Here is a 25642-nt window from a genome sequence, read left to right as displayed (position 1 = left end):
AGGAGCGCGATGGGGATCAAAGGTTCACTGCTGCTGCACACCGACGATCTGCGTTAGCAACAAAGCTCCTCGCCTGGTAAAGGCTGCCTCTGTGGACAAGAGGCAAGCGTCTGCTTCCTCACACTCGGCAGAGCGCAGGAGGCGCCTCATGAAGCAGACTCCTGTAACTCAATCAGGCCTTCTCCACTGGAAGGTATCAAATAAACACAAAGGTCAAATCAATCGGTTTAAAACTATCCATCACAATATTTTAAGGGGCGGGAGCTTCTTCAAGACTGGACAGTTTTAACCGAGTGTACAACGCTAGGCACAGAATTAGTGATTAACCGCAAAACGCGAATATTTACAGGTGTCTGCATCCGACCAAAGGCCGAGTCGTCAGAGGCCAGATCGCTATCTGCAGCTATCTGCTGTGACGCAACAACTCCGCTTTACATGAAGCTGCTTTCATCAATCATTACACAAGACCTGGGAAAGAACTGTGCTTTAGACTGGAAGAGGCGGCATGATGGAGCAGCGGTCGGTGTTCAGTTTCTGAGTCGATAACTCGTTTGGGACATTTGCTTCCACTCTGTTGAAGGTAGATGCTTTAGGAGGTTATTAGATATTGAAGCTATATTGTACACACATACCAAGAAAGACTGACTGGACTGCATTGAATTCTGTCCCCATGCACCAACAGGATTTTAAACATGACAGAGAAAAGTGAGATTAACTCGGATTCACGGTGGACTGACTGATTTAAAGAAATTTGAGGAAGAGTTCATAAATAACAACAACAACAAAAAAATGCTAGCAATAAATCAAACCATTGTTTGGTGTTAAGAATGCAAAATGTTAACTAAGCAAGGTGCAGAGTGCCTGGAAATAACCCTGAAAATGAGGCGCGCTGCTCTGAGCACGTCGTTTTCAGATGGCAAACTTTTTTTTTTATGAACACACTCCACTCCAGCAGCCATTGCCCCATGATCTAACAGTTGGTGTGGGTGGGCTGAAGAGACGAGTATATGCCTCGGCAGCTTCAGAATACTGTAGCGGAGCGTGATGCGGTATCTTGCGGTTGTGTAAGCGATGCATGAGGTGTGCATGAACTCGAGCCGAGTGAAGAGGCCCGGTGCGCCGTGGCTCTGCGGAGGAGCCGCCGCTGGATGGCCCCGCGATGGGCAGCCTCCGAGAGAGGCTGTTGAGAACAGAAATAGGCCTGACGCAGACGGACCCGGGAGCGGGGCTGGGCCCAACACCGCCGTTCCACCGCGTCACAAAAGACAACACTGAAAGAGGGACATTCAACCAGAGTCGACATTCTTGGCAAACTGCTGAAACTCTGAGGAACAGTGAGGGAGAATATCATGTTCCAACTGATGCCAGCTTATTGTAAGAATACCCTTCGAGGTCATCTACAGGCCTAGCAGCTGCCAAATGATGAAGCTGGAGTCAAATTACAAGCGCTGATCTTCAAGGACGGAGGGACACCGGACACTCAAAACACAAGAAAAGTTTTCAGTTCATCACTTGAAGTCGTTGTGGTGTCGACGGGGCCACACTGTGGCACTGAAGGGCCGCGTGTGACTCAAACACTAATCTAAAGCGGTGCCTCATCACAGCAGCAGATCACAGCCTGCTCCATGCATGGGGGTACGCAACGCAGAGCTGAGACGTGGGAAGTGTGAGCAGACCCCATCATGCAAGCATCTGTGACCTACAGTAACAACCAATCCACAGTCTAAAATAAATAAATAAATCCTCCTCGCCACTGCCTGAATAAACCTACCAGCTTGCAGAACTGGACCCAGATATTCAACTATTTGCTCGTTACAGTGGTATCCAGATGTTACTGTTGCGATCCGAATCCCTCAAACCCTCTGAGAGTAAAACATGTGTTCACAGAGTAAATGTATATCACAAAATTCGAGCGTACAGCCAGACTCCCTGACTCACGATGTTTGCTGAACGCACCCCGAGAGGAGTGTGTTTACAAAACAGCTCGACATAAATATAGATGCATCTATATCTATTTCAGATGAGAAGTGAGGGACGTCTGTGGAAGTGCGCGCTGCACTGCTCTGGCTGGTTGCTGCACATCAAAGCCACATGACCAACTGACTGGAAACTGCAGGTTTCAAGCTGTGAACACACTCCAGCTGGCTCTCTGCAAGCCAGAAACAGAACAGTGTCGAGGTGGGGAACAACTTGCCTGCACACCACAGCAAAGCAACGGAACCGCTCCACACTTGTAGCTGTACAAGTACGAGGCAAAACTCTAAGTTTATACATCAGGGGAAAAAAAAACAAAAACCCTGTGCTTTTAAAATTCACTTATACCGAAATCTTTGATGAACATCTGTCAGTGATTTGCACGGATTCTCGATGAAATGCTGCAACAAACAGAAAAAAAAAATGCTGTAAATTTGATTGGTTTTGATTTCAGTTTGTGATTTATGACTTTTGGCATCACAGAGCAGTACAGATATAACAGATATATGAACATATTCTATGTCACATCATCATCCGTTTTAACTCCTCCCCCTTTCTTCTGATTGGCCATCTTCCAGGAAGTCAACAAAAAACTGAGTAAAACAGAACTTTATCAGAACTTTTAACCAACATGCAGCACCGGAAGCTTGCAATTCGACACCAGCCTCACTGTCTTGAGACTGGCTATTTCTGTGCCTACAGCAGGCGACCATGAAAGGAAATCACTGATATAAATAAGCCGATTCAAATCAAGGTTCAGGAGGAGCGATGAATCGAACCACTGACCTTTGGAGGATGACGTTAAAAGGTTAATCCACTTTACCACAAGAGACACAGCCAACCTGCAATACCAGATCTATCAGTCCATTCCACTGTTGCTCTTCACCATTCCATTTATGTTTAATCATCAGACTACAGGAAAATGTCAATTTTTATGTAACGGTTGGATTTTACCTGCATGGAGGCTTTCAGATGGAGAGAACAGCGTCCAGGGCGAATGACGTTAGCACGCCGACAAATAAGCTTCAGGGCACATGATCTCCCATTACCGCTTAGAAATTAAATGGTGTGTTTTAGTTTGAAGTGAATCCATCAACAGAGGCAGAAGGGATTGTGGGATCGTGCACAACTACAAATAAAATGACAGACATTGCTTTAACCTCTATGTGCTCGAGGCAGGTGAACACACTCTGTCAGAAAAGAAGTGAAATATAAAAGAAAAGGCATGAATTTGTTGAGATCAATCACAACAATTCCTGACAAGCAACAGGAAAAGATCTGTTAATGAACATCTCCAAGCAATAACAGCTGCGTATTTTGTAGAAAGTTTCTAAAAGTAACAGTGACTAAACTTCTGAAAGTTTCAGCAGCAGAAGAGCCAAAAGTTGATCCCTTTCACACATGCTTGGTCACACATGGTTGTAGTTATAAAAATCTGATGTTTGCATCAAAGTTTACTTTCACTTTACACTTGTACATGTTCTAATGTCTTATCGGGAGCTAATGCATCCTGCTGGACAACTTTTATATCCTGTCATCGTCACAAATGAAAGGTTCCACCACTAATTCGTCTGGCGCACTTTCGCCACCCATCATTTATTTTTATGAACGCCTTCCTTGGCGTTGCAGAAAGACGCTCACTGATCCTGCCCAGGCCTTCACACCGAGGGCAGATCGAGCTTCGAACCGTGTTCCCAGAAAAGCACAACCGCGCCTCTCACACCACAGAAGACAAAAGAACCAACACTTCTGCTGCTGCTGTTAGACACAAGGACAAAATACTGTATTATGTAATACAGTGCAGCATGCACATTTAAGGTCAGCCACATTACCACAGGCTGCAGGGAAAGAAAAAGGTGTTTTTACAGGAGTGGAGCTTCTAAAATGATCATTTTAAGGGTGCATGCTGAAAAAAAAAACACTCATGTAAAGGACTGTTCAATATAAGTCGGTGAACATGTTGCATTGTTTGCTTACTCCTGCTGTTAATGTGCTGAGAGCTGCTATACAAACAGAAGCAGCCCCACTGAGACCCTCTACGCTGCATTTCCAGGCAGATCAGGCAAAAAAAAAACAATCCCCAAACAACAACAAGAGCTCGGAGGAGAGGAGGGACAACACAGGAAGATGATGACAAGTGTCATTATGAAACCCACACAGTTCTACTGAAGAGAGGATACAGAGCAGAAAATATGCCTTCGAAATGTGGGATTTTGGGGTTGGAGTGTGTGAATTTCATTATAACCATGAAAACATTCACATGTAGTTGCTGAAGCGTCTGACGGTGAGAATCAGTCAGACCTGATGCAGATTCCTGCTCTGGCAGAGGAGCTAAACGCGGCTACAGAGAAGCTCCCCGGGCCGGCGGGGAAAGGCGGACAGCAGCCCCGGAGCTCACCCCCTCCGGCCCGTCACCGAGTGCCTCACATCGGCCTTCAAACGTCACACGGATGTCGGTAACGGAGGGGAATGATGGCTAACGCGGAGCTCCGGGCGGAACTTACCACACCATCCCGTAGGCTCCCTCCCCGATGTAGGAGAGGTTGCTGTACCGAGGCCCGACGTCGAAGGCCTGCCCGCGGACCAGCTCGGTTCCCGGGCCGGGGCTGGGGCCGCAGCCAGCAGGGGCAGACACCGCAGCTGTCGCCATTATGAGGACGAGCCTTTATGCTTTATTTTCTTCTCCTTCTTTTGGGGTTTTGCGAAGCTGTCAACTGTGTAAAAAGAGGCGCAGCTAAAATTAGAAAAATCTGTCTGAGGTGTTTATATCCGTTTCCGCTGGACTGCAACGGGGCTGACGGTGTGGCGGAGGCCTTCCGTGCGCGTGTAGCGGATTCTCCGACCGAGACTGAGCGACCACACCGCGGCTGTGCTGCGGCAGGAGCGGACAGACGAGAGCGGAGAGAGCGGGGCGGGAGGAGCGGCGAGCGGGGAGAGAGAGAGCCGAGCGCCGACGCTGCTGCTGCTGCTGCCGCAGGAAATAACGGAGCGGATCACGTGACCCGCTCATCCACCGCACCGGCCGCGTCCAACCTCATCCCGCTGCGTTTATCATGTACCGCGCCTTCGGAAAGTTTAGTAAAAAATGAGTTAAAAAAAACTGAAAAAACAAACGTATTTGTTTAAAATTTAACTGGAAAGGGAAAATTACATTTAAAGATGAAGCTAAATTAAACTAAATTCCTAAATATTAAAATCGCAGCTAAAATATTATTATTATTATTATTATTATTATTATTATTTTTGTTTTTTATTATTATTATTTTTATTATTATTGATACCACTACTAATAGTCCAAATTAGAGTACAGTACAGTACAGTACAGTACAGTAGAGAGTGACTTTATTGATCCCAAACTGGGAAATTCGGTGTTACAGCAGCCTCAATAAAGGAATATCTATCTATCTATCTATCTATCTATCTATCTATCTATCTATCTATCTATCTATCTATCTCAAAAAAAGTACTGTTACTATTATTACCATTATTACTACTATTACGAGGCAAGTCAAGTTAAGCCAGGATATTGACAAAATCAATTTAAGGATAAAAAAAAATATGATGTTGAAAATGAAAAAAAAAAGTAATTTAAGGATTTCAAGTATTTAAAATATTTTGTTTTTCTCAAAGGTGGACGTCTGATTAAATATATCCTCCCCACCTGTAGATGGCGCTGTGCAAAAAGCATCATGTAAAGTAGCGGAAGTACTCTAGGAAAAAGTTGTCAAATGTCAAGTTAACGTCAGTGTACAACCATAGACAGACTCGTTTTGTATAATAAACATTAAACAAGAAGCATTGAAATCACAATGACACCCAAAGTACAAATAAAAAAAAAAGAAAAGAAAACATACCTGGGACCAAGAGCAAAAAATAACTCTAGACACTGAAGTGGGAGCACAGTGTTTAAGTTTTTTTTATTCTTTATTCTTTATTTTTTATTATTTTAATTTATCTGATCATATATATATATATATATATATATATATATATATATATATATATATATATATATATATATATATATATATATATATATATATATGTATGTAAAACTTGTAACTATATTCATCACTTTTTCAAAGTGACTACTTTCCCAACGCTGAATTTAACAAATTCTCATTTAATATCTTCAAACGAGTTATCATTTTCAGCATTCCTCATGATTTCTCTGACAATGTTACAACAGTCTTCATTTTCTAATAAAGTTGAAATAAACTTCCAGTAGCCTTTATGTCTGTTCTTTATGGTCATAGCTAAATCAATACAACAGTGATCAGATAAAGGATAGAACAGTGATCAGATAACGGTGTCTTCAAAATCAAACATTGTGAAATAGACTCTGAAATACCACCAACCAAAACAAAAACAAAACAAAAAACAGCTTGCTTTGGTTATTTGCTCCATTTGGATTGTCCATGAATATCTTATCACACATGGATATCGTGTTCTCCGACTGTTATATTGTTATCAAACATAAAAGTATGAATCATGTAAATGTACTATTGTTTTCTAAATCTTGGGAGCACCCATCCCATCCCTATTTAGGAATCAGTCAAAGTTCTGTCCAGCCAAACAGTAACTTCATCCTTTCTTCCTGTGTGGGGAGGTTTACCGCCCCCTGCTGGACAGAAGTTTAAGTACAATAACAGTTTCCTCTGCACTTCGTGGGGACTCGGTCTCGTCCCCTTAAAGTACTGCTCTTGTTTTGGTCTTGCGATGCTCTGACTTTGGTATTTACTCAGTCTACAATTAGGTGGTCTTGAACTCGCAAAAAACTACACAGCATTTAGACTTTTAATTTGAAAGCGGAAGTGCGGCTGCTGCCACGCTGACTTGACACGGGGAAACGTCCTTGATCGTCACTAACCCACGTGAGTGTGTTCGCCCATCAGACAGTGCTGTAGACCCGGGTTCTAGCCCAGTAAAGTGGTCAAACTCAATCAACCAGCCCGCCCTTGGCTCTCCGGACGCCGGCTTATCGGAGTGAAACGCACCGGCTCCTGCGCACCGGGCTCCCGGGGAGACTCCGCTGCCATGTCCGGTTCCAGCAGGTCCCTGCTGCTCGTACTGCGGCGGTGTGTCGCAGTCAGACAGCTCACGCCAGCCGCGACTCTCGGAACCAGCGGGGCCTGTGGTGGAGTCACTCAGCTGCGGACATGGAGCTCAGCGAGCCGGGCCGTCTGTCTCCGGGGCCTCGGTGTTCTTCACCCCGCAGCGACGAGCCGTCAGAGCGGCTTCTGTACCAAGGTGAGTCCCTTTCCGGAGGACTGAGGACTTAAGCTCTTTCCATGAGAGGTACTGTACGAAAAAATATCTTTATCAACTCAAAAATGGTCCATTTATTAACTTTAAATGCTCCATGGTGCTTGTAGTCTCGCCTTGAGAGAGATTAGACTCGGAGGTTGCAGGTTCGAGTCCCAATGAGGTCAAGTAACAGTTCTCAGGTTAAGAAGTGCTCGGTTTAGGTTAGTCGTACTGCTGTTATGATTGATTCTTCAAGATCTGCAAGATGATTCATTCTCAGATACCATTTAACGCCATCCTTTAATAATCCTTCATGACTACACCCACAGTTAGAAATAGCAGCCTGTCTGGATGTTTGGAGTCATGCTGGGTCTTGTAACAAAGAAATGTTTTGTTTTTTTAGAAAATAAACTGAATTCCTGTGATTTCTATGTTCACCCTGTTTCTCAGAGAAATCTGTATTAAACCTAAAAAACTTAGAGGTAATTTTAACTGGAAAAAAAAGCTCAAGATCTCCTATCGTTATAATGTCTATTGTTTCCCATCACATTTTGCACATGTTCACAGAGAGTTGTGACATGGTTTTGCTTCAGTCATTTATTTCTGTTTTCTCTATATCCAGAATCACTGCTCTAGAAACCACAGAATCAGCTATTTGAATAAATTACTTCCATTTTTGATCCACTGGACTGCATGACCATGATCCTCCTCCTTTCAGTCTATCTTAAACGAGCTCAGGCTCAGAGGAGACGGCTGTGGGTTTATTGAATGTTATTCATTAGGATAAATTTAAACTTCAATCTGCAGACGCAGTGGTTCATGGTTAACTGCCTCTGCCTTCTGTTTTTTAGCTGGTATGCATTCATAAGTTTCCTGGGAACACACTAAATGACACAGTGATGGGGTGCAGGAACCTGACAGGAGGCTCCGCCTGCATCTGTTGGTGTATGTAGCTTTCGTTGACTTGGAGCATCAGCAGGTTAGACTCATGCTCGGTGTTTTTCTCTCCAGACAGGATCTCCTTGTGATAATGACTACCCTCCACTGCCGCCGTATCAGTCCGAGTCAGAGCCGGAGACCAAGGAAGTGTACATCGTGCAGGTCAAAGGTCTCCCGTGGTCGTGCACCGCTCAGGACCTGCTGCAGTTCTTCTCCGGTGAGGGTCTGAAGAGCGACACGCCGTGATATGTTCCATCACCCGGCGGTGTGTTGGAGACCAACGGCACTGTGCTTTCAGAATGCAGGATCCACGAGGGGGAGAAGGGCATCCACCTGACGCTGGACCGGCTGGGCCGGCCGTCGGGTCAGGCCTTCATCGAGATGGAGCACGAGGAGGACGTGAGCAAAGCGCTGGAGAAGCACCGCCAGTACATCGGGTCGCGATACGTTCAAGGTGGGCTGGTCCCTGTGCGTGAAGACGCTCTCCGGCCCGGACGTGTCCTCAGTCCGTCACAGAGACACGGCGGTCCAGAGCTCCCAGGTAACCTGTGTCTGTCGTCGTTCTCTCAGTGTCCGAAGTGACGAACCGTGACGCCGAGTCCATCCTGAAGCAGGCGGTCCAGACGGCAGCGGAGCACGGCGTGGTGCTGCTCAGAGGACTCCCCTTCACCTGCACCGAGGACGACATCAGCGCCTTCTTCTCAGGTGAGCCTCCAGGCTGCTCCGTCAGGTCGAAGAGGAAAGGAAGTCACGGAACTCACAGAAACTGGAAAAAGGAAAATGTTCTTTTCTTAACTTCCTGTGGCCGCTGCATGTGAAGCCTGTTTTGCCGTCTTTGTTCCAGGTTTAGCCATCGTAGAGAACGGGATCACCATCGTGGCAGACTCCAGAGGCAGGCGGTCTGGGGAGGCCTTCGTTCAGTTCTCCTGTCAGGAAGCAGCGACCGAAGCTCTGCGGAGAGACCGGCAGCTGATCGGGAGCAGGTGCTGCTTCACCACTCGCTCACAGGAAGAAGACTCTCCATTACTCTCCACGTTTCACATCGGCTTTAACTTCTGTCGTCCCGCTCCGTCTGCAGATACATCGAAGTGTTTCCCAGCAGACGGGATAATGTTGAGTCTACCTTGAGGAGGATGAGGAGTCCACCTTCATCCCAGAATTTCTCGCCGGCCGCCGGCAGGAGGACGGCCTCGGCCTCCTCCACCCACTCACATAACACCGGTAAAGGATTTCACTGCTTTTTAAACAGGTTTCTGATTCATTATTCCAGAATTGACATGAGAGGAAAATGCTGAGCATGCTGTGACCTCCAGGGGGCGCCACACATCAGGAAAAATCTTAAGTTTCATTTCTTTGAAACGAGTTATGATGAACTCTTGTGGAAAAGCTGCAAAACATTGAATCAAATATAAATATAAATGGAATTAAAATCTACATTGACCTGCACTTTTATTTATATATATATATATATATATATATCTCATTTTTTTGGCTCAGTTTGTTTTGTACGTTGTGATTGGATTTCTTCATTGTGGTCATTTTCTTATTATTTTGAATCCTCCTGATTCAGCCGTCCCTGAAGGCTCAGGCAAGCCGGTCCATTACGTCCACATGAGAGGACTTCCTTTCCAGGTCACGGGTGAAGAAATCGTGAAGGTAGAGACAGTGACTGTCACAGCATGCAGACGCTCCCTTCACCTTTGACCTTTCCTAATGTGTTTGCTCCTCGCTGGCAGTTCTTCGCCCCTCTAATCGTGTCTAAGATCATGATCGAATGCGGTCCGAGCGGGAGGCCGAACGGCGAGGCCGACGTCTACTTCAGGTGCCACCAGGACGCCCTGGCGGCCATGTCCAGAGACAGGCTGAACATAGGTGAGCAGGGGGCGACGGCACACCGGGGCTTCCAGGGCATTTAACACTCACCTCATTCGTTTTACATTGTATTTCTGAGTAGTTTTGGTGTTTTTTAGTATTCTGAAGAAAAATGCCACTTTTACTCGGTTACTCTGACCTTAATGCTTCTTGTTGGTTTGTTTTTTGACCAGAGTTTATTAAACACTCCTGACTGTTTGACCAATAATATAAAGCTACTCTGTTTGAAACATCAATCTTTATTCATAGAGCACATTTGTTACAACAAATGTGGCACAAAGTGCTTTACATGAAGTTATCATTAAAAAATAATACAATTAAAAAATTTTAAATATCTTAAAAGTGTTCGATTTTGGATGGTTTTCTGAGCATGGTTTAATTTTTTTTATTATCATCTCAATTCTTCTAAGTTGATGTGGAAATAGTTTTTGCAGTTTGCATTTATTTAATGGACTGTTTGTTTTATTTTTAGGTCACAGATACATCGAGTTATTCCTGAATTCTGAACCAGACTCTGATGGGAGGTGAGAACCTTAAAACCTAATCCACATCAGAAATACTGAAGAAACTCTGCATGAACAAATAGATTAGTGTTTCAGCTCAGAGTCTTTGCAATGACTCACAGCGCCACCTTGTGATATGTTGTGGTATTACATAAATGTACGAACCAGAACTGTCGTAAAAAACAAAAAGTTTCAGAGTTTAAAACTAAGGTATAATAGCATCTGCTTATTTTTCCGTGATTGATGAAAGGAAATTGTAGATCTTAAGCTGCAGGTGATTGAGACAGGAGTATTTCAAACTAGCATTATGCTTAAAAGCTTCAATAACTCTGTGACAGTTTGTCCTTTAAGAGACACAGCCCATGTTGTCTGTATACCATTGAAAAGTTGTCAGTTATTTCCACACTTGTAACATAAAAACTAAAGTTTTCTCTTTTGTTGTGATAATTTTGGATTATTGTAAAGAAAATGGGGAACAGCATGATGTTATGATATACTGGATTCAGAACCTGATTTTTTTTTCTTTTTATGAGAAAAAAATCCAAAGAATGAAACCAGAAGTTTAACACGTTTTTGATTAAATAAATGTGAAATAAAATTTTGAGGTATCTTTTCTATTTTTAATGCACCTATGGATGCAGTAGTGATCCTGAAACTACTGAAAACAGTTTTAGCACAGTAAAATTTTACAATTCATATAAAAAAAATATTTTTTTTTTGCGACCATTGTTAACATCAGACTTCCTGTTGTCTCCTGCAGGTGAAATCCAGCACATGAATGATTATCATATTTATACATCATCCAACATTAAACATTTATGGTGTCAAATAGTTTTGTTGTCTTCATTTAGTCCACTTTATGTGGAGATCCAGACCTCCCATCAGGACAGCTCTTCTGCCCCAGTCGGGGGCAGTTCATTTCTTAAAACTTCAAAGCTACTAAAGATTCAAGCAGTGCCGCTTTGGTGCAGCTGGGGGCAGGAGTGAGACAATAAGTGAGACAATTGCTGTTGCAAAAAGCTTCAGCGCCATCATGTCAGAGTGTTTGGTTCTTTTAACACTGGAGACTCGCACCACCTTGTGGAATAAACTGGTACTACAACGCCCATCAGGCTGCAGCTGCCTCGTCATGATGCTTCTCAACCTAAAAAGAAACAGACTCAAAAAGGTAAAATCAGATCCGTTTATTGTTGATTCAAGAAGCATTTTCATCTCACAAATGAGCTTCCCCGGGATTACCGCAACATGTGAAAAAGAAAACACTGCTACTCGCTAGTCCAGAGCAGACAGTTAAGTTCTGTGCTAATGCCACAGCTTAACTTTACAAAGAGCCAAGAGAAATCCAGCAAAACATCCCAGGAGGGTCTGTTAGCGTCTTTGATTATCCCGCCTTGTAAGAAGGTTTGCGAGCTTCCCTGTGTGGTCAGTTAGCTTAGCATGGAGAGTCGCAACAGAGGCAAAGGAAAAACAAACCTCATTTAAAGTGCACAAACTCACCTCTTCAACATGTGCAAAACCGAAAGTGGAAACATCACGTGTTAGAAAGATAAATTAAGTCTGGAGTACGTGACACGGATCACCTTAAACGTCTTTACAGGGGGATTTTCCCTCCTTAAAGATCGTCCAGATGATGTAAACCTGCTGAGATCTGTTTCCATACTTCTTGATGTGCTAATCTAATGATATTTTGCTTCTGACTAATCACCATTCAGAGGAAACACCAGTGTTCTGTGATTTAAAAAAAAAACTGTTTAAACCAGAAGCAAACACTAAAGAATCTGGATGTACTGTTCAAAGAGAAGGCGGGGCTCAGATTTCCCTTCACTTCCCCTTCTACCTTTTAGGTATTTGGTTAGAATGCCGTCCTGCAGAACAACGAAAGATATCCATGTTTTTGGCTTAAGAGGTTACATCAACGAACACATTTATGACTAACTGAAGCTGAATCCAGTCCAGTGTTTACCCCTACCCTTTTTTTTTTTTTTTTTACCTTTCAAACGTCAAAAAAAGTCGGTTCCAGTAACATGAATGAGATGTTGGATGCTGTCCATAAGAGCAGGAGAAACTCCTCCTGTGGCGTTGGAACGGGATCGTCCGCAGAGTTCAGTTAAAAAGGCGGGGTTCCCGCTGCTCATGTGGGGGTGGAGGCGTAGCTCTGCAGCAGCTGGGAGTAGCAGGATGCGCACACGGTCTCGGGCAGGATGGAGGAAGGCAGCGGCAGCTCTTTGGACACGCAGCTCTCGCAGAAAACCTCACTGCAGTTCTTGCAGCGTTTCTGGAGAGAAAACCAGAATGGAGATCCGAGCAGCGTTCTGCTACGTGTTGGAGTTGAAATGAGGCTGTGCCGCTGGTACCTTGGCTCTCAGGAGGGAGTCGCTCTCTTCACACATGGAGCACATGGAAGGCTGACCGGTCGGCGCAGGCGTCTCGTCCTGAAGACAAATCGCACATTCAGATCATCAGTCTGCCGACTGAACTGGACTCGCGTGTTTGTGCTACTGGTATAAATAAAGTTTCAGCTATTTTAGTCTTGCAGGACTGGTTTGTACCACAAGATGCTGCTTTGAGTCACACAGAGAAAGCAGTTTTCAGTGAACATCTCCAGTCTAATCAAGCGTCCACCATTTACCAGCGAGGAAGAAAGGACAGAGGAGAGGAAAAAGAAAAAAGCAGGCATTCAGTAGGCTGAAGAGTGTGGATGTTTTGAAGTCATGCTCACCTGCTCGTCCTCATGAGGCAAAGACCTTTAAAAAAAGAATAAAGAAACGTAACGTTACTTTTTTTCTGTCATATTTACATCTTCGGAGTTTTTAATCATTTCAATGGATCGGGGGTCCAGTGGGGGGGGCGCCACAGAGAAAACAGCTTCTTCCAATATTAGATTTTCATTTGATGAAAAGGAAAGAATCAGTTTTAACCGATCATGATTGTTTTCTTTAATGAATTCAACAGACTTTTTTAAAGCTTGAAATGAGTCAGAATCATTAAACTCACAAGCTGAAGCTTGGCTCTCCACTCTGGACCTGTTCTGAGACGAGCTGCCAGGGAAAAACACACACACACACACACACACACACACAGTATCAGAAGTGTACAGCTGGACAGGGACACTCCAGCGCCGTGTGTCTGGGTGAGGTGTACCGTGGGCGGGCTCTCAGGAGGCCTCCTCTCCCTCTGAGGAGCGCTGGGCTGTCTGCTCTGAGCTTCGCCCCTCCGGTCGCGCTCTCTCCTCAGCTCGTGCTCAAGATTCCATCTGAATCACAACTTCTCACATCATTATGTTGATTAGAAAGACAGAAAATCAATGTTCCAGGACGGCTAGTACAGTATAAACCTTTGTTTGCACTGTGGAGGTCAACTCTTCAACTACTGCATGGATCAGCTAACATTAGTTTGCATGAGAAAAGTAAGAGCTGAGCATGTTCTGATCAGACGGATGATCTTTACACCGAGTCTCTGGTCTAATGGCAACATCCAGCAGCAGTCCGGACCTCGACCGCCACGTTAGCCGCCCCTTACCTGTGTTTGCGCAGCTGCTCCGCCTCCACCTGCAGACTCTCGATTTTGTCTCCAAAGTCCTGTTTGAAGAGCCGGTTGGCCTCCAGAGCCAGATCCCGCTCCCGCTCGGCCTGCTTGCATCTGATGTGAGGGTGAGCGGGTTAACAGAAACTCATGGTGAAATTAAAAAAATTAAAAAACGTAAAAAGGAAAAAAAACTTGAGTGACACGCCACAAGAAGCAGTGCTGGGATTACTGTGTTTTTTTCTTTAAGATACAACTTCCAGAAAGATAAGGAGTTAGGAACTAAGTGACTCAGCTGCTTTTTAAAGATGCAATTAGTGAAATAAAACATTTCAAGTGAAAATGCCGAGTTTCTCCTAAAGTTCTGCATTGGGCGTAGTTTTTACAAAGTTGTGTTTTCATGTGAACGGACCCCAAAAACACATTGAAAGCTTTACGTTTTCACTTGAAACAAGCCTAAACCGAATTTTTAGTAACTTGCACAACAGTGAAAAGAAGAGCTTTAGCCAAAGAAGATGAAGCCGGTTGTTGATTCACTGTTTTATTAGCCTAATGAGTACTACAGGTCACACCAATGTTATGTTCACAAACATTTCAAAATTAAGAAATTAATTCCTTCTTGCTTCACCTTGCTTTGCCACACCCCATCATCAAATGGCAACAAACCTCTGGACCTCGGCCCCTGGATTTTAGCTTTGTTTCTCTATCCTCTCAGTCTCTGTTGATCAGATTTATCGGAGAGCGTTCTCCGTCGGGCTGTCCGAGTCTTTGGAACGTTACAGCAGGCGTTCAGGTTTGTTGGCACTTTATTCGCTCTGCCTTCAACCAAGAAGCGTTTTCAGGTGAAACGGAAGAGGAGCTGGGGTAAACGTTCTGCTGGAGAGCCACTGTGGGAGGTTGTGGGAACATGGGTTTTTATTTTTCGACAACAAAAAGGAGCGCGTACAGAAAAGAGAAGATCCTAAAATTTGGTTATTGTTGAGATTAATCAGGGTTGCACGGTGGTGGTCGGGTCTGTGAGAGGCTGGAGCTACTGCTGCTGCTGCTGGAGCAGCTTCCCTGCAGCCGAGCTCAAGTTTCTGGCCTGCTTGGCCATGTGTTTCTCACTGATCCCAAGAAAAACAACAGAAACACATGAAGAGGGGGAGGAAAAGTGAAGGTAATGGAAGCGGAGAGAGGAGAAACAATGCAGTGAGAGGTCAGTGCAGCCGGCTGCCTCGGCTGGAAGCAGCAGAAGACCGGAGAGGCCGCCTCACCTGGTCTCCAGCTGTTTGATGGTTCCTGACATCTGGTTGATCTTCTCCTCCAAGCGAGCGATGGCTTCGCTCTTCTGTCTGGAGCCGGCGTCGGCGCTCTGAGGACAGAAACCCCTTCAGCTCACAGTTTGATCACAAACACAGCAGAGTGTGAAAACCTGCAGCGGAACTCAAAACCTACAGAGAGGAGAGAGTAAATGTGATGGCTCCCAATAAATATGCATTACGGACATGTAAAATTAGCATTAGCATCAACGTCACGGGGATACGTTTATGGCAACACGAAGAGGTGATTCTGGGAAACTGGGAAACACCAAGTCTGCTTTCAATTTAAAGGCAGAAGCAAAAACCAGAGGAGCCAGGAGGCAGAGGCAGCGAAGCTGTGAAGAACTTCAATATGGATGTGATTCAGTGGTGCAGGTTCAGATTAACTCCTGTTTATTCAGGGTGAAATGATCAGCTGGTCATGAAGAAAAGCTGCGATATGAGAGAAGCAGAAGGATGACGCTCCTGAGGGCTCCTCCACCCCAGCCGGGACTTCTCCGAGCCGTGGAGTGACGGCAGGATAAACCCTGCCTCCCTCAGATCAGTATTCAGAGAGCAGACTCAATGCAGCACGGAGGAGTTTTATTTTCAACCTGGCTGCCTCCAGTGTGGCCGGATTTTAAGTTTTTCAGGAGCTCTGTTGACACGCAGACACAACCGAAAAGGGGAGAGTGGGAGAAAGCGGAAAGAGGTGGGGTGAGGCGAGCTGACCTGTGACTTGTGGCTGAGCTGCTGGTTGATAGCACGGAGGTCCTCCAGCTGCTGCCGGAGCTCCACCAGGGCGTCCTGCTTCTCACAGATGTCCTTCTCCAGCATCTTCATGGACATCTCCATCTCCTGCTTCATCCCGATCTGCACCTCCAGCTCCTTCTCCACGTCCTGCACACGCGTCACGGCATCAGACTGAGCTATCGCCGAGTTTCAACATTTATCATTCCGAGGGATGAAGGAGGGACACAGCATGTTTGACTCGGTGACCCTTGGATACATTTCCGTACCAATCGGAGCAAAGTTTCCTCTTTGAGCTGCTTGCGTGTTTCCGCCAGCGCTGGTCCGTCTGCTGCTGAGTCACTCCGTGATGCCTGGGGAAGACAGGAAGGATGCTTTTCATTAGATGTGTTTGTGTTATACATGGACAGTCGCCCCGACGGCCTTTCTGTGGATCAATCCTGATTATATCTGGCAGTCTGTGAGAGGAGAGAAGCTTCAGAGCTCACAGGAAGATTTCAACAACCTCTTCCATTTGATCTCAACGCCTCGGCTTCCAACCTTAATGTTTACTCTTGTACTATCTACTTCCTCCTGAGGTCCGCACTACTTGTTTCTCATGATTATCGGTCCATGAATCAACAGAAACACTGATCTGTAATCAGTCATAGAGAAAATAAATGTGTTTCAGAATTTTTTTTTAAAAAATAACTGTTAATAGCTGCAGTAGCGGCGCGCTCACCTTCCTGGACTCTAACTGATACGAGCTCTCTTCCTTTACTCTCTCCACATCTTCTTGTAGAGTGATGATCCTGTTATTTGCCACGGCAAGCTGCAGAGACACAAGTCAAACACAAAGGCTCAGTAAGCTAAAGAAACTCCCTGCGGGTGTATTCTTGAGGATGAGAACAACTTTTTTTTTTTCTTCTTTTAAAGAGAAAAACTGTTGTGAGGAAATGAAGCACTCCTTCAAAGACTCACCTCTTCTGTCAGCTTGGTGTTGGACTTCTCCAGGGCGTCCACCTTGGCCTGGAGGTTATTTACTGAAGCGCTACAAACGCAGATAAAGTCAGCCCGTTAGCCAAGAAAAAAAAGAAAACAGGCAGCGAAGCAACCGATTTAGCGCCAGACCTTAAATGTCTGTTCAGCTCCTCCACGTAGTTCTTCTGGTCGAGAATGGCTGTGATCTGACCGTCACTGAAACGGCAGGAAGAGACAGTCGCGCCCAGTCGTCAACCAATCGGGAAATCAATCATTTCCCAATTTGCTACTGTTATTTAGCAAAAGGGTTGAATACATACAAGTTCAGATCTCATGGGTATATAAAAAAAAAAAGAGACCTTTGAGGAAACCACTGTTTTCTCTTCACAATTTTTACTTATTTGTGTAGCTTAGAAAATAAAGCAACACTACTACCAGAGAGTCGACATTCAACAAAATGCACAAACACGTGACTGTTTGAAAAAACAAACCTTCGCCCACCGGCTAACATTAAAAATAAGATTCAAGCTAGGGTCATATCCCATAAACAAACAGCAAGAAAGATGTCCATTAGCACTATCATGAGTAAAATCACTAAAACAGCACCTTTCACTGAGCAACCTGGACTTGAAATTATAAAAACATGAGAGAAAGTCAAGACATTTGGTTGATGGAATATGAAGACAGTCTTTCAAACCCTTCAGTCATTCAGGATTCCCTCCATGTTTGGTACTCAGGTGCCGTATGAACTACGTGGAAAAACTCGGAGAACATCGAGACATGTCCCTGTGGGACTCCGCTCCGGCACTCACCCCTCTGCACTCTTGCTACTGTGACCGCCGTCTTTAAGGTACATGGAGAAATCGATCACCCCAACCTGCACAAGATGTACCAAAAGAAAACACATCAAAAGACACAACGTGCACAACAATAAGACAACAAGTGTCAAGTCTCTCAGCTTTATGTCACAAAACAAGTTTGGGAAATTAAGGGGAGGTGATGGGATGACGACTGAAACGAGGAAAACTGTGAAATGCCGAAAACAATCGGTGCCTACTCTGAATTAATCCTTTGTATGCGCTTTAGAACCTATCGTGAAACACCTGTGGAGAAAATGATTTAGCGCTATCAAGAATCTACTCTAATCCAAGCGAGATGACGACGATAACGGTAAACATGATAACTGAACCTGAACTCTCAGTGCTGCGTTGTTTCCACCGAGTGTGTGGTTTGATTGGTTTTGCCATCTGTTTGAGCTGCTGAGCGTGGAAGCAGGATTACCTGCGAGTCCAGGTCCTCGCCCTTCATACACAGATTGGCATCGATGACATTTAGTCCGACGAGCAGCCCGGCGATGACGGCGCCTTCTTCCTCCATCATCAGCGCGTTGGGCTCATAGAATTCACTGCAGAAAGGACGTCGCGGGAAGAAAGGAGAGTTTCAGAGGGTCTTTTTACAGCTGGATTTTCAAGATTGATCCTCAAAGACAAACCCACCTGAGCAGGTCCTTCCTATTGATGATGGTCTTCATGTAGTCGGACAGCTTCTTCTGCATTAAGGCCAGTCGTAACCAGGCACGCCCTCTCCCCAGAGGAGTTCTGGGACCAAACACAGGAGTCACTCTTTAAAACAACTCAACGCTGGACCAACAGTACAAAAAAATAAAGAAATAAATAAAAATAGAAAAGGTTCAACTTTAAGTGACTCTACACCATCTTGTGGTATAAGGTGGTACTACACGACCCAGCCATATTCTTTAAAGTAAACTTAAAGCGCTGTATTAGCAGGCACTCTTCGGTGGTCGACTGAAGAGCAGGAACTCACTTGAGGCCAGGAAGGTCTTTTACACTGGCAGTGATCTCTCCGGCTTCCGGCGTCAGCTTCTCAACCAGCTCCAACGCCCCCCAGAACGACTTGTTCTGCCCCAGGAAGGTCTTCTTAGCTGATGGATGACACACAAACTGTTTATGAATCACATTTTTGGGGAAGTCACAGTGTCCTCTCTTTAATATTGAAAAACAAACCCTCCTTAAAACTCGACTGTATGTTGACGATGTATTTAGGGGGGTAAAAGTGGTCTTAATAGACTATTAGGCCCTGTGAGGCAGTAATGAGAGAACCAAGTGTTCTGAACGTACTTTTCAAGCCATGTTTCAGACAGTGCTCCATTACGACAAAGAACTGCTGGAGAGGTGCGTAGTCCGAGTCGAGTGTGCGTCCGAGGTTGAGCGCGGATTCGATCAGGCCCTTGATGCTCAGCTTAGCCATGTTCATCAAGTTAAGCCTCTCGATCGCAATAGGATCCTTGGGATCTGAAAAGAAACGAGAAGACACAGACATTTATTCATTAAATGTCAACGTCACTGTGCTGAGATGAACGAGGAAGAATCTGAAATAGCAGCATATCGAGTCGTTTCCAGGAAGCGAAACAAGGAACCTTGAAATAATCCAAAACCAAAGAAACTCTTCCAGAGAGATGTAAATGGTGACGTTAGAAACCAACAAGTTTGTTGTGAAGTAGAAACAAAAATCATAATTAGGTTGAAGAATGCCCAATTTTTTTTAAACTGAGTATTAAGAAAAAACAACCTTGACTGTAAACACAGCAGCTTTGCTCCCTTACACTTGCACCTTTTTGCACCTTCGGCTCTGGTGCAGCACCTCGGGTGTTTCGCTCCTTTACCCTTGACGCAGCATCGCCACATGGCGGTTAGCCTTGCTGGAGCACCTTCACATCACCCTCAACACGATGCCTTGTCTGGAAGCACAGTGCCTTCATTTCATTGTCCTCAGCAGAGTACCTTCACTCCATTATCCTTGATGTAGCACCTGCGCTATAAAGATAGCGCCTTTGTCTATGTTCACTCCATATTCCCTTGAAGTATGTTTTTATGAACAGGTATGCCATTAGTGGTATTAGTAAACTTTAGTTTAACCAGTTATTTTCATCTAGTCCACTTTTTACATGAAAGTATCCTTCCTTTTAGATATATTAGTTTAAAGTTAATATATTGGAGTCACTTTTCTTTATGAAAGTGCTTTTTGGATTGGATTGTTTTTGCAGTTTACTGTATTTTAAGAAGACATGAGGATGAAATGGCTGGGTTTAAAGAAAACTCTAATTTTTATGCTTTTATTTTTGCTTCCTTGATGGATCATTTTCATGGAGTTTAACAGTCAAAGCTTTTGAAGAAGGTTCAAAGTAAAAAAAACAATCTGAGATGTGATATGCATTTTTGGGAGAAACGTGGTTCCGGATATAGTCTGTAGACATCATTAGACTTTCACATGGTTTGGTGTTAAAAAGCATCACAATCGCAATTTATATAGAATCTGCACCCAAAGAAACAGAAAACAAATCTTTTCTGAAAATAAGCATATCGTCCATAAACATGCTGTAAACATCAGCCTCAACACGGTGTGCTTTTTCTGTAAAGCTTTTTCCCCATTACTCTCAGCAGAGCATCCTGACTCATTACCCTGAGTGTAGCACCTGCACCGTTAACAGTTTTAGTTCATTACCGTCGACCTTCCACCTTTAAACCATTACCTGTAAACTTTTACATTACCACATTATTTAAAATCACGTTTTCAAATTTAGTCTACTTTATTTCATTCACTGTAAGAATAAAAACAAAAAATACAGAGCGGTTTTCATTTGCTTGAATGAAAGAGCAGAAAGCAGAATGAACCGATCTGCTCTGCCCCTTTATCTGCAAACACTGAAAACAAACAGCAAACTGAAAATGAAGACGACAATACAAATAAAAACGGGTTTAACATTTACTCCTCATAGTTTATTTAGTCTTTTTTCTACTTTTTAACTTTTTTGTGCCAAGATTTAAAATATCCATAAAACCATTGAAAGAAAGGTTCTATAGTATTATTGAGAACATCCTGTACCTTTCTACATTCTGTCTGATCCATTATTGATGTTAGCATTTAAAACCGACGGGCTCTTAGAGGATGATCTCGGCAGTTTTATGCTGGCCTCCAACATTTGTTTACATTATTAATATATTTCAACTTGACCACAACTAACAGGAACCAGAATGGAAAAAGTAAAGATCTGTAAATAAATGTGAGGACTTTTCACCTTTAAAACACATCTGAACGTTAGTGCTACGAAACCGATCAGTGATCATTTTGGTCTTTTCCACCAGTGATTCTCAACTGGGGCAAACCATTTCTTTTATTTTTAGTGTCGTTTAAGAGATAAGAGACAATAAAGCAGTCCTCGTCAACCATTCCTGATCTGAAACCGGTCCTTTAACAGCGGCGGCAGTCAGAGATGGTATGTTAGCGAGACAGAATAGAAATCTGACGGACTCGTCAGTGGTGCGCGTTGAGGTTGTGCAGCGGAGAAAGTCTGAGCTGCCTCCTTCCTGAGAAACTCTTTGCAGCAGCCAATCGGTCTGCTCTGTAATGAGAGAAGGCGTGGCAGCGCAGGACAAACATAACGTGTTTACCATTCAGTTCAAGCCCATAAAACACAGTTCACACGCATACAAGCACATCTGAAGCTCGGGATGCATCGACTGCTGGGTGGGAATGTGTGGCTGCATTAGCATCCTCTTCAGATTGATGTAGGAGTAAAATCCACACAGAAAGACACTCTTCATGCTGAGGGATTCTTTTTTTTTTAAGATGAGACATAAGACTCAACACTTCCTGGTTGCTTTTGTTGCCCGCTAGCGGCTTATTTACCAGCAGCGTCATGCAGCCGACACGTCAAACCGTCGCACCTGCCATCCATCATGACACAGCTGGAAGATCACCCACGTTACCGCGGCTCACCGGGGAAAACATGTCACTGAGAAGGGACTCTGGCTTCCCACCACGCCCTGTAACCCTCGTCCCAAAGCCCCGTCCTCGGAGCGCGAGCTGCGGTGTTACCTTCGTGTGCCGGCTCCGGGTCTGGGGTGAGCGAGATGTCATTGAGCTCGCGCAGGCACAGCCACTCGCCGTCGACGGACACGCGAAAGTTGCACAGATAGATAGTCTCCCGGGCGGCCTGGGTGATCTTGTCTGTGGTGGGAGTCGGGGTTTCGCTCTGGGGCGTCAGATCAGACATGATGACTCAGCTTTTGCCGGGCACAAACCAACACGGCCGAGGGGGACGGAGAAGGAGCAAAATCAAAAGACGCAGCAGCTGGCGTTCCGGGAAATGGTGGAGAGAATCACAGGATGAAAGTAGCATCCAAACAGGAGCCAAGAAGAACAAAAGGCCCGGACGGAGAAGGCCCACAGCAGGTGCTAGAAGAGGCTGCTGCTGCTGCTCTTCCTCCTCTTTAAGCTCGCATCCTCTTCCTTGCTACAACTGCTCGTCTCGAGAAGGGCTGCCCTCCCCCCTTTCCTCCTCCACCTCCTCCTTGTCTTCAACCTCTTGTTATCCCTTCTGTACAGACTGGAAGGAGTGAGAAGGAAGGGTTGGGAGGGGGCCCAGGCTGGTATTTAAAATGCAACAGAGCGAGCGCAGCGCTGGAGAATCACAGCCCTCCTCCGGTTCGCTCTGATTGGGCTGCCTGAGCGACTGCAGTGAATGCACCGGGAGGGTGTTGACCAAGATGGCTGACAGCAGCACTGTGGCTACAGCAACACACGGTCACGTGAACAGATGGTGCAAAAAGGAGGGAGGGAGGGAGGAAAAGGGGGGGTGGAGGGGGTGGTGGTCCCCCGAGTGGCCAAGTGAAGCTCATGATACAGCATGAGGACTCATCTGTGTGTGGAGCGTCCACAGCTTCCCCCTCACCTCCAACACAGGGCTGCAGCAGAAAAACACCCACAGCATCGTCAATCTGAAAGGCTTCACCACGAGATAAACCTCTCAGGATCAGGGCAAAACTAAGATAAACATCATACAATTACTGCCACTACACCAATCACATGAGTCACTGGTATGTACCCCAGCTTCGACCATGACAGCTGCTCGCCACATCTGTGTCTGGGTGAAAATCAGCTGATCTGACGTAAACAGAGGGCAAAATACAGTCAAATGTCCCCAAAGTATCTCCTGTAGCCGTTACAGACTCACCCTGACTGACCGCGTGGCTTTGAGGCTAGTTTGGTAGAAATGAGGTAGTTGATTTTCAACCCAGCATCACCGACAGCTCAGGTCTCAGTGTTTTCTTCACTGCTTTTAAGAAATGTTTTTGAAGTTTAATGTGAGCCACTTTTGGCCTGCGAGCTTTATGTTTGACACCTCAGATCTAAACGAGAAGTTTTAATTGAATGCCAGCCCCAGTTAACGCATAACTAGTGGCCAAATGAGAAACCTGATGCACAAGTCGACAAACTGCTCTTCTTCTGATGGAACGAACCACAGATGCACAAATGAGGAACAAATGAAAAAAAAACTGCCTGCATTTATTGCAGATCATTATTTCAATAATGTAAAACTTTGTAGCCTATATACTAAACATCAAGAAGCCCCGGTTCAAACGTTACTTGGCACAGCCATCGTTACTCAGAAGCATCATAAATCTCATCTTTTGACCACCAGACGACAAATTAGCTTGCCACAAATCAGCTCCTGACACAAATAGCTCCAAAAATACAAAACAAGACCAAGTTGAAGCTGCTGAGACCACATTACACCAAGTGGATGGTTCAACACCCCAGTGTGACGGACACTGACACCGCCTCACTGCTGACCCGTCAGTTTACTGCTGAAATGTCTTCACTCCTACATACACGTTGGGTGTGATTATCTTGCAGGATAACTTCAACATGAAGGCAGACATCACTGTCCTGATCCACAAATAAAATATTAGTAACTTGCGTTTGTTATTCAATCTGAGATTGCTGGTTACGACAACTTCAGCACATCACAAGGCACAGTGCTGCAGTGGCTGGTGCAGGACTCAGGTAAAGATATTTCATGACTCGACTCAGCCGTCGTCTTTGCAGTGGTGTGGCGGTACTTCTCCGCTCCAGACAGGGACAGGAGCAGACTCAGACTGGCGAGGAGGGCCAGCCTCCATGGGAGCATCAGTCAGCTCCTTCAGGGGAAAATTACTGCAGCCACATGCAAGACCGAGCGTTTCCACAGGCCACTCAAACCTGCTGCTGCTGAACTGTCCAATAGCTACAACCGATTGTCTGGAAATACCACACCATCATGACACTGCTCAATACTGTAAACATTACTGCCAATGTGTGTTTTTCCACCACCTGGGTCTCTTGTATCTCTCTTCTGAATGATCTCTCTTTCGTGCCTGATCTTATTCATTAGTCTGATCTTATCTTCTTACATAACTGTAGGCGATTCTTAACTGCCTTGATTTAATGTATCTTTCATTTCTTAGTGAAGCACCGTTAATAGCCTCGTGTTTGAATGGTGCATTAGAAACACATTTTCCTTGTTGCGTGTGGCTTTTAGATCAGAACCTAAATGTGTATTTTAAAGAAATATTGAACTCAATTACAAAATACTTTATGGATCCACTGTAATTTGTCTCTCACACTTTAGGAATTAATGGATTATAATAATGTAGACCTAGACTAAAAAGAATAAACATTTCAAAAAAGTATGTCCAGAGATGATGTTCAGAAGGAGATGTGAAGAATCAAATCCTAACTCTTATCTATATGATCATGAAGGAATGTGACTGAGACTCCTCTCAGTATCCACCAGCAGATCCAGGGGAAACACTGTTTGCATCTTCATGCTCCACGTGATGACGATAAATGAGCAACACACTGCGCAATCCATACAACAAATACAAACAACAGCATGCGCTGGTGACTGTAAGAGGTGGTTTGTTGTTTGCTTCCTTCAAGTTTACAACTAAAAACAAAAAGGTAAACAAACACGGCTGTCAAAACACTCGACAGAGTACAGAGAAAATAAGAATATATATTAGCTGACAGAAACTTCACAATTACGTGTTTGTTATCTGTTATTCCTCCGAAACACACATGCTGAGAGCCACTTATTAAATCAAAACATATAGATTGTTCACTATAGGAAGTTATTCAAAGTTAGCTAACTCGCCGCCGTCACACCCAGCAGCGTTACGAAGCCTACTTTCGATATTTTGAGACGCTAACGTTGTCTGAAGAGTGGAACGGGACTTTTTAAAGTTTTCCAGCACTTACTCCTCCGCCTGGACTCGACCCTCTCGATGTGGAAGTCGTACTGCCGGAGCGGGGCGGGCGGCAGGGAGCCCGCCGTCCCGAAGCGCACGCTGGACGAGCTCAGCGCTTCTTTGAAGTAAATCACCGAGGTCGGAGACAGAGTCTCGTCCGGACTGTCGACGTGTCCGTTCTCGTCCCAGGAGTTCTGCCTCCCAGAACTTTCTGCATGTTCCGTCAGCGGATGCTCCGCTCCGGGCGACGCGTCCCGCTCAGCCATCCTCCTCCGCCCCGGTCAGATGCGCTTCATGTGACCGGAGGCTGGGCTCATTGTCGGGTTCCTCGTTAGCTACGTGCTACCGCGCTGCTAGCGGATAGCAGGACGGCTACACGGGGGCTCTCAGTCGCCTTTCCCCGGTAATTCACTCCACCTCTCGGCCTGTCCTCCCCAGCCCTGTCCTGACCCGGAAACAGCTGCCTATTAGCATTCTTAGCTCCAGTTTACGTGCTGTGTCAGCG

General features: G+C 45.0%; 3 protein-coding genes across 7 annotated transcripts in view; 1 reads left to right on the top strand and 2 right to left on the bottom strand.

Moving 5' to 3' along the window:
• mapk1 (mitogen-activated protein kinase 1) overlaps nucleotides 1-4928 on the bottom strand; it is a 19425-nt gene extending 14497 nt beyond the window's left edge. Inside the window, exon 1 of one of the 2 annotated variants that reach the window (XM_030104139.1) lies at nucleotides 4479-4928. In XM_030104139.1, coding sequence (XP_029959999.1) covers nucleotides 4479-4624 — 146 coding nt within the window. In that variant the 5' untranslated portion in view covers nucleotides 4625-4928. The remainder of the gene's footprint in view (nucleotides 1-4478) is intronic. The other variant, XM_030104138.1, reaches the window with a different exon arrangement.
• A 1892-nt stretch (nucleotides 4929-6820) lies between these two features.
• grsf1 (G-rich RNA sequence binding factor 1) lies at nucleotides 6821-11366 on the top strand. The gene is made up of 10 exons (XM_030104810.1): nucleotides 6821-7224; nucleotides 8233-8377; nucleotides 8459-8614; nucleotides 8731-8865; nucleotides 9005-9143; nucleotides 9239-9381; nucleotides 9731-9816; nucleotides 9897-10032; nucleotides 10505-10556; nucleotides 11296-11366. The coding sequence occupies exons 1-10, from the start codon at nucleotides 7012-7014 to the stop codon at nucleotides 11297-11299; spliced, it is 1209 nt and encodes a 402-aa protein (XP_029960670.1). The 5' UTR covers nucleotides 6821-7011; the 3' UTR covers nucleotides 11300-11366.
• A 338-nt stretch (nucleotides 11367-11704) lies between these two features.
• rufy3 (RUN and FYVE domain containing 3) lies at nucleotides 11705-25642 on the bottom strand. Of its 4 annotated transcripts, none has more exons than XM_030104894.1 (18): nucleotides 25148-25642; nucleotides 19186-19359; nucleotides 18872-18989; nucleotides 18544-18645; nucleotides 18329-18452; nucleotides 17860-17924; nucleotides 17198-17263; nucleotides 17048-17117; nucleotides 16809-16898; nucleotides 16357-16440; nucleotides 16070-16237; nucleotides 15314-15411; nucleotides 14055-14174; nucleotides 13677-13788; nucleotides 13530-13573; nucleotides 13255-13279; nucleotides 12890-12967; nucleotides 11705-12810 (listed from the first exon to the last, which is right to left on the bottom strand). In XM_030104894.1, exons 1-18 carry the CDS (start codon nucleotides 25401-25403, stop codon nucleotides 12667-12669), a joined length of 1938 nt encoding a protein of 645 aa, XP_029960754.1. In that variant the 5' UTR covers nucleotides 25404-25642; the 3' UTR covers nucleotides 11705-12666. The 4 variants fall into 4 exon arrangements, with proteins under 4 accessions (XP_029960754.1, XP_029960755.1, XP_029960756.1 ...); XM_030104895.1 differs by lacking the exon at nucleotides 25148-25642 and adding an exon at nucleotides 21944-22612; XM_030104896.1 differs by lacking the exons at nucleotides 11705-12810; nucleotides 12890-12967; nucleotides 13255-13279; ... (1 more) ...; nucleotides 13677-13788; nucleotides 14055-14174 and adding an exon at nucleotides 14572-15163 and having other exon boundaries at nucleotides 25148-25633.

The sequence above is a fragment of the Salarias fasciatus genome, chromosome 12 (assembly GCF_902148845.1).
Source record: "Salarias fasciatus chromosome 12, fSalaFa1.1, whole genome shotgun sequence".
Lineage (NCBI taxonomy): Eukaryota > Metazoa > Chordata > Actinopteri > Blenniiformes > Blenniidae > Salarias > Salarias fasciatus.
Note: the sequence above shows the minus strand (reverse complement) of the source record. Positions and strands in the feature narration are given on the sequence as shown.

Excerpts from the sequence above, each read along its gene's own strand:
- grsf1 (XM_030104810.1), top strand. The coding sequence starts at position 7,012 with ATGTCCGGTTCCAGCAGGTCCCTGCTGCTCGTACTGCGGCGGTGTGTC. Across the intron at positions 8,378-8,458 it reads CCTGCTGCAGTTCTTCTCCG|AATGCAGGATCCACGAGGGG; the intron begins GTGAGGGTCTGA and ends CTGTGCTTTCAG. Across the intron at positions 9,144-9,238 it reads CGGCAGCTGATCGGGAGCAG|ATACATCGAAGTGTTTCCCA; the intron begins GTGCTGCTTCAC and ends CTCCGTCTGCAG.
- rufy3 (XM_030104894.1), bottom strand. The coding sequence starts at position 25,403 with ATGGCTGAGCGGGACGCGTCGCCCGGAGCGGAGCATCCGCTGACGGAA. Across the intron at positions 17,264-17,859 it reads AGTAGCAAGAGTGCAGAGGG|TGACGGTCAGATCACAGCCA; the intron begins GTGAGTGCCGGA and ends CTGCCGTTTCAG. Across the intron at positions 12,968-13,254 it reads TGCCTCATGAGGACGAGCAG|GACGAGACGCCTGCGCCGAC; the intron begins GTGAGCATGACT and ends ATTTGTCTTCAG.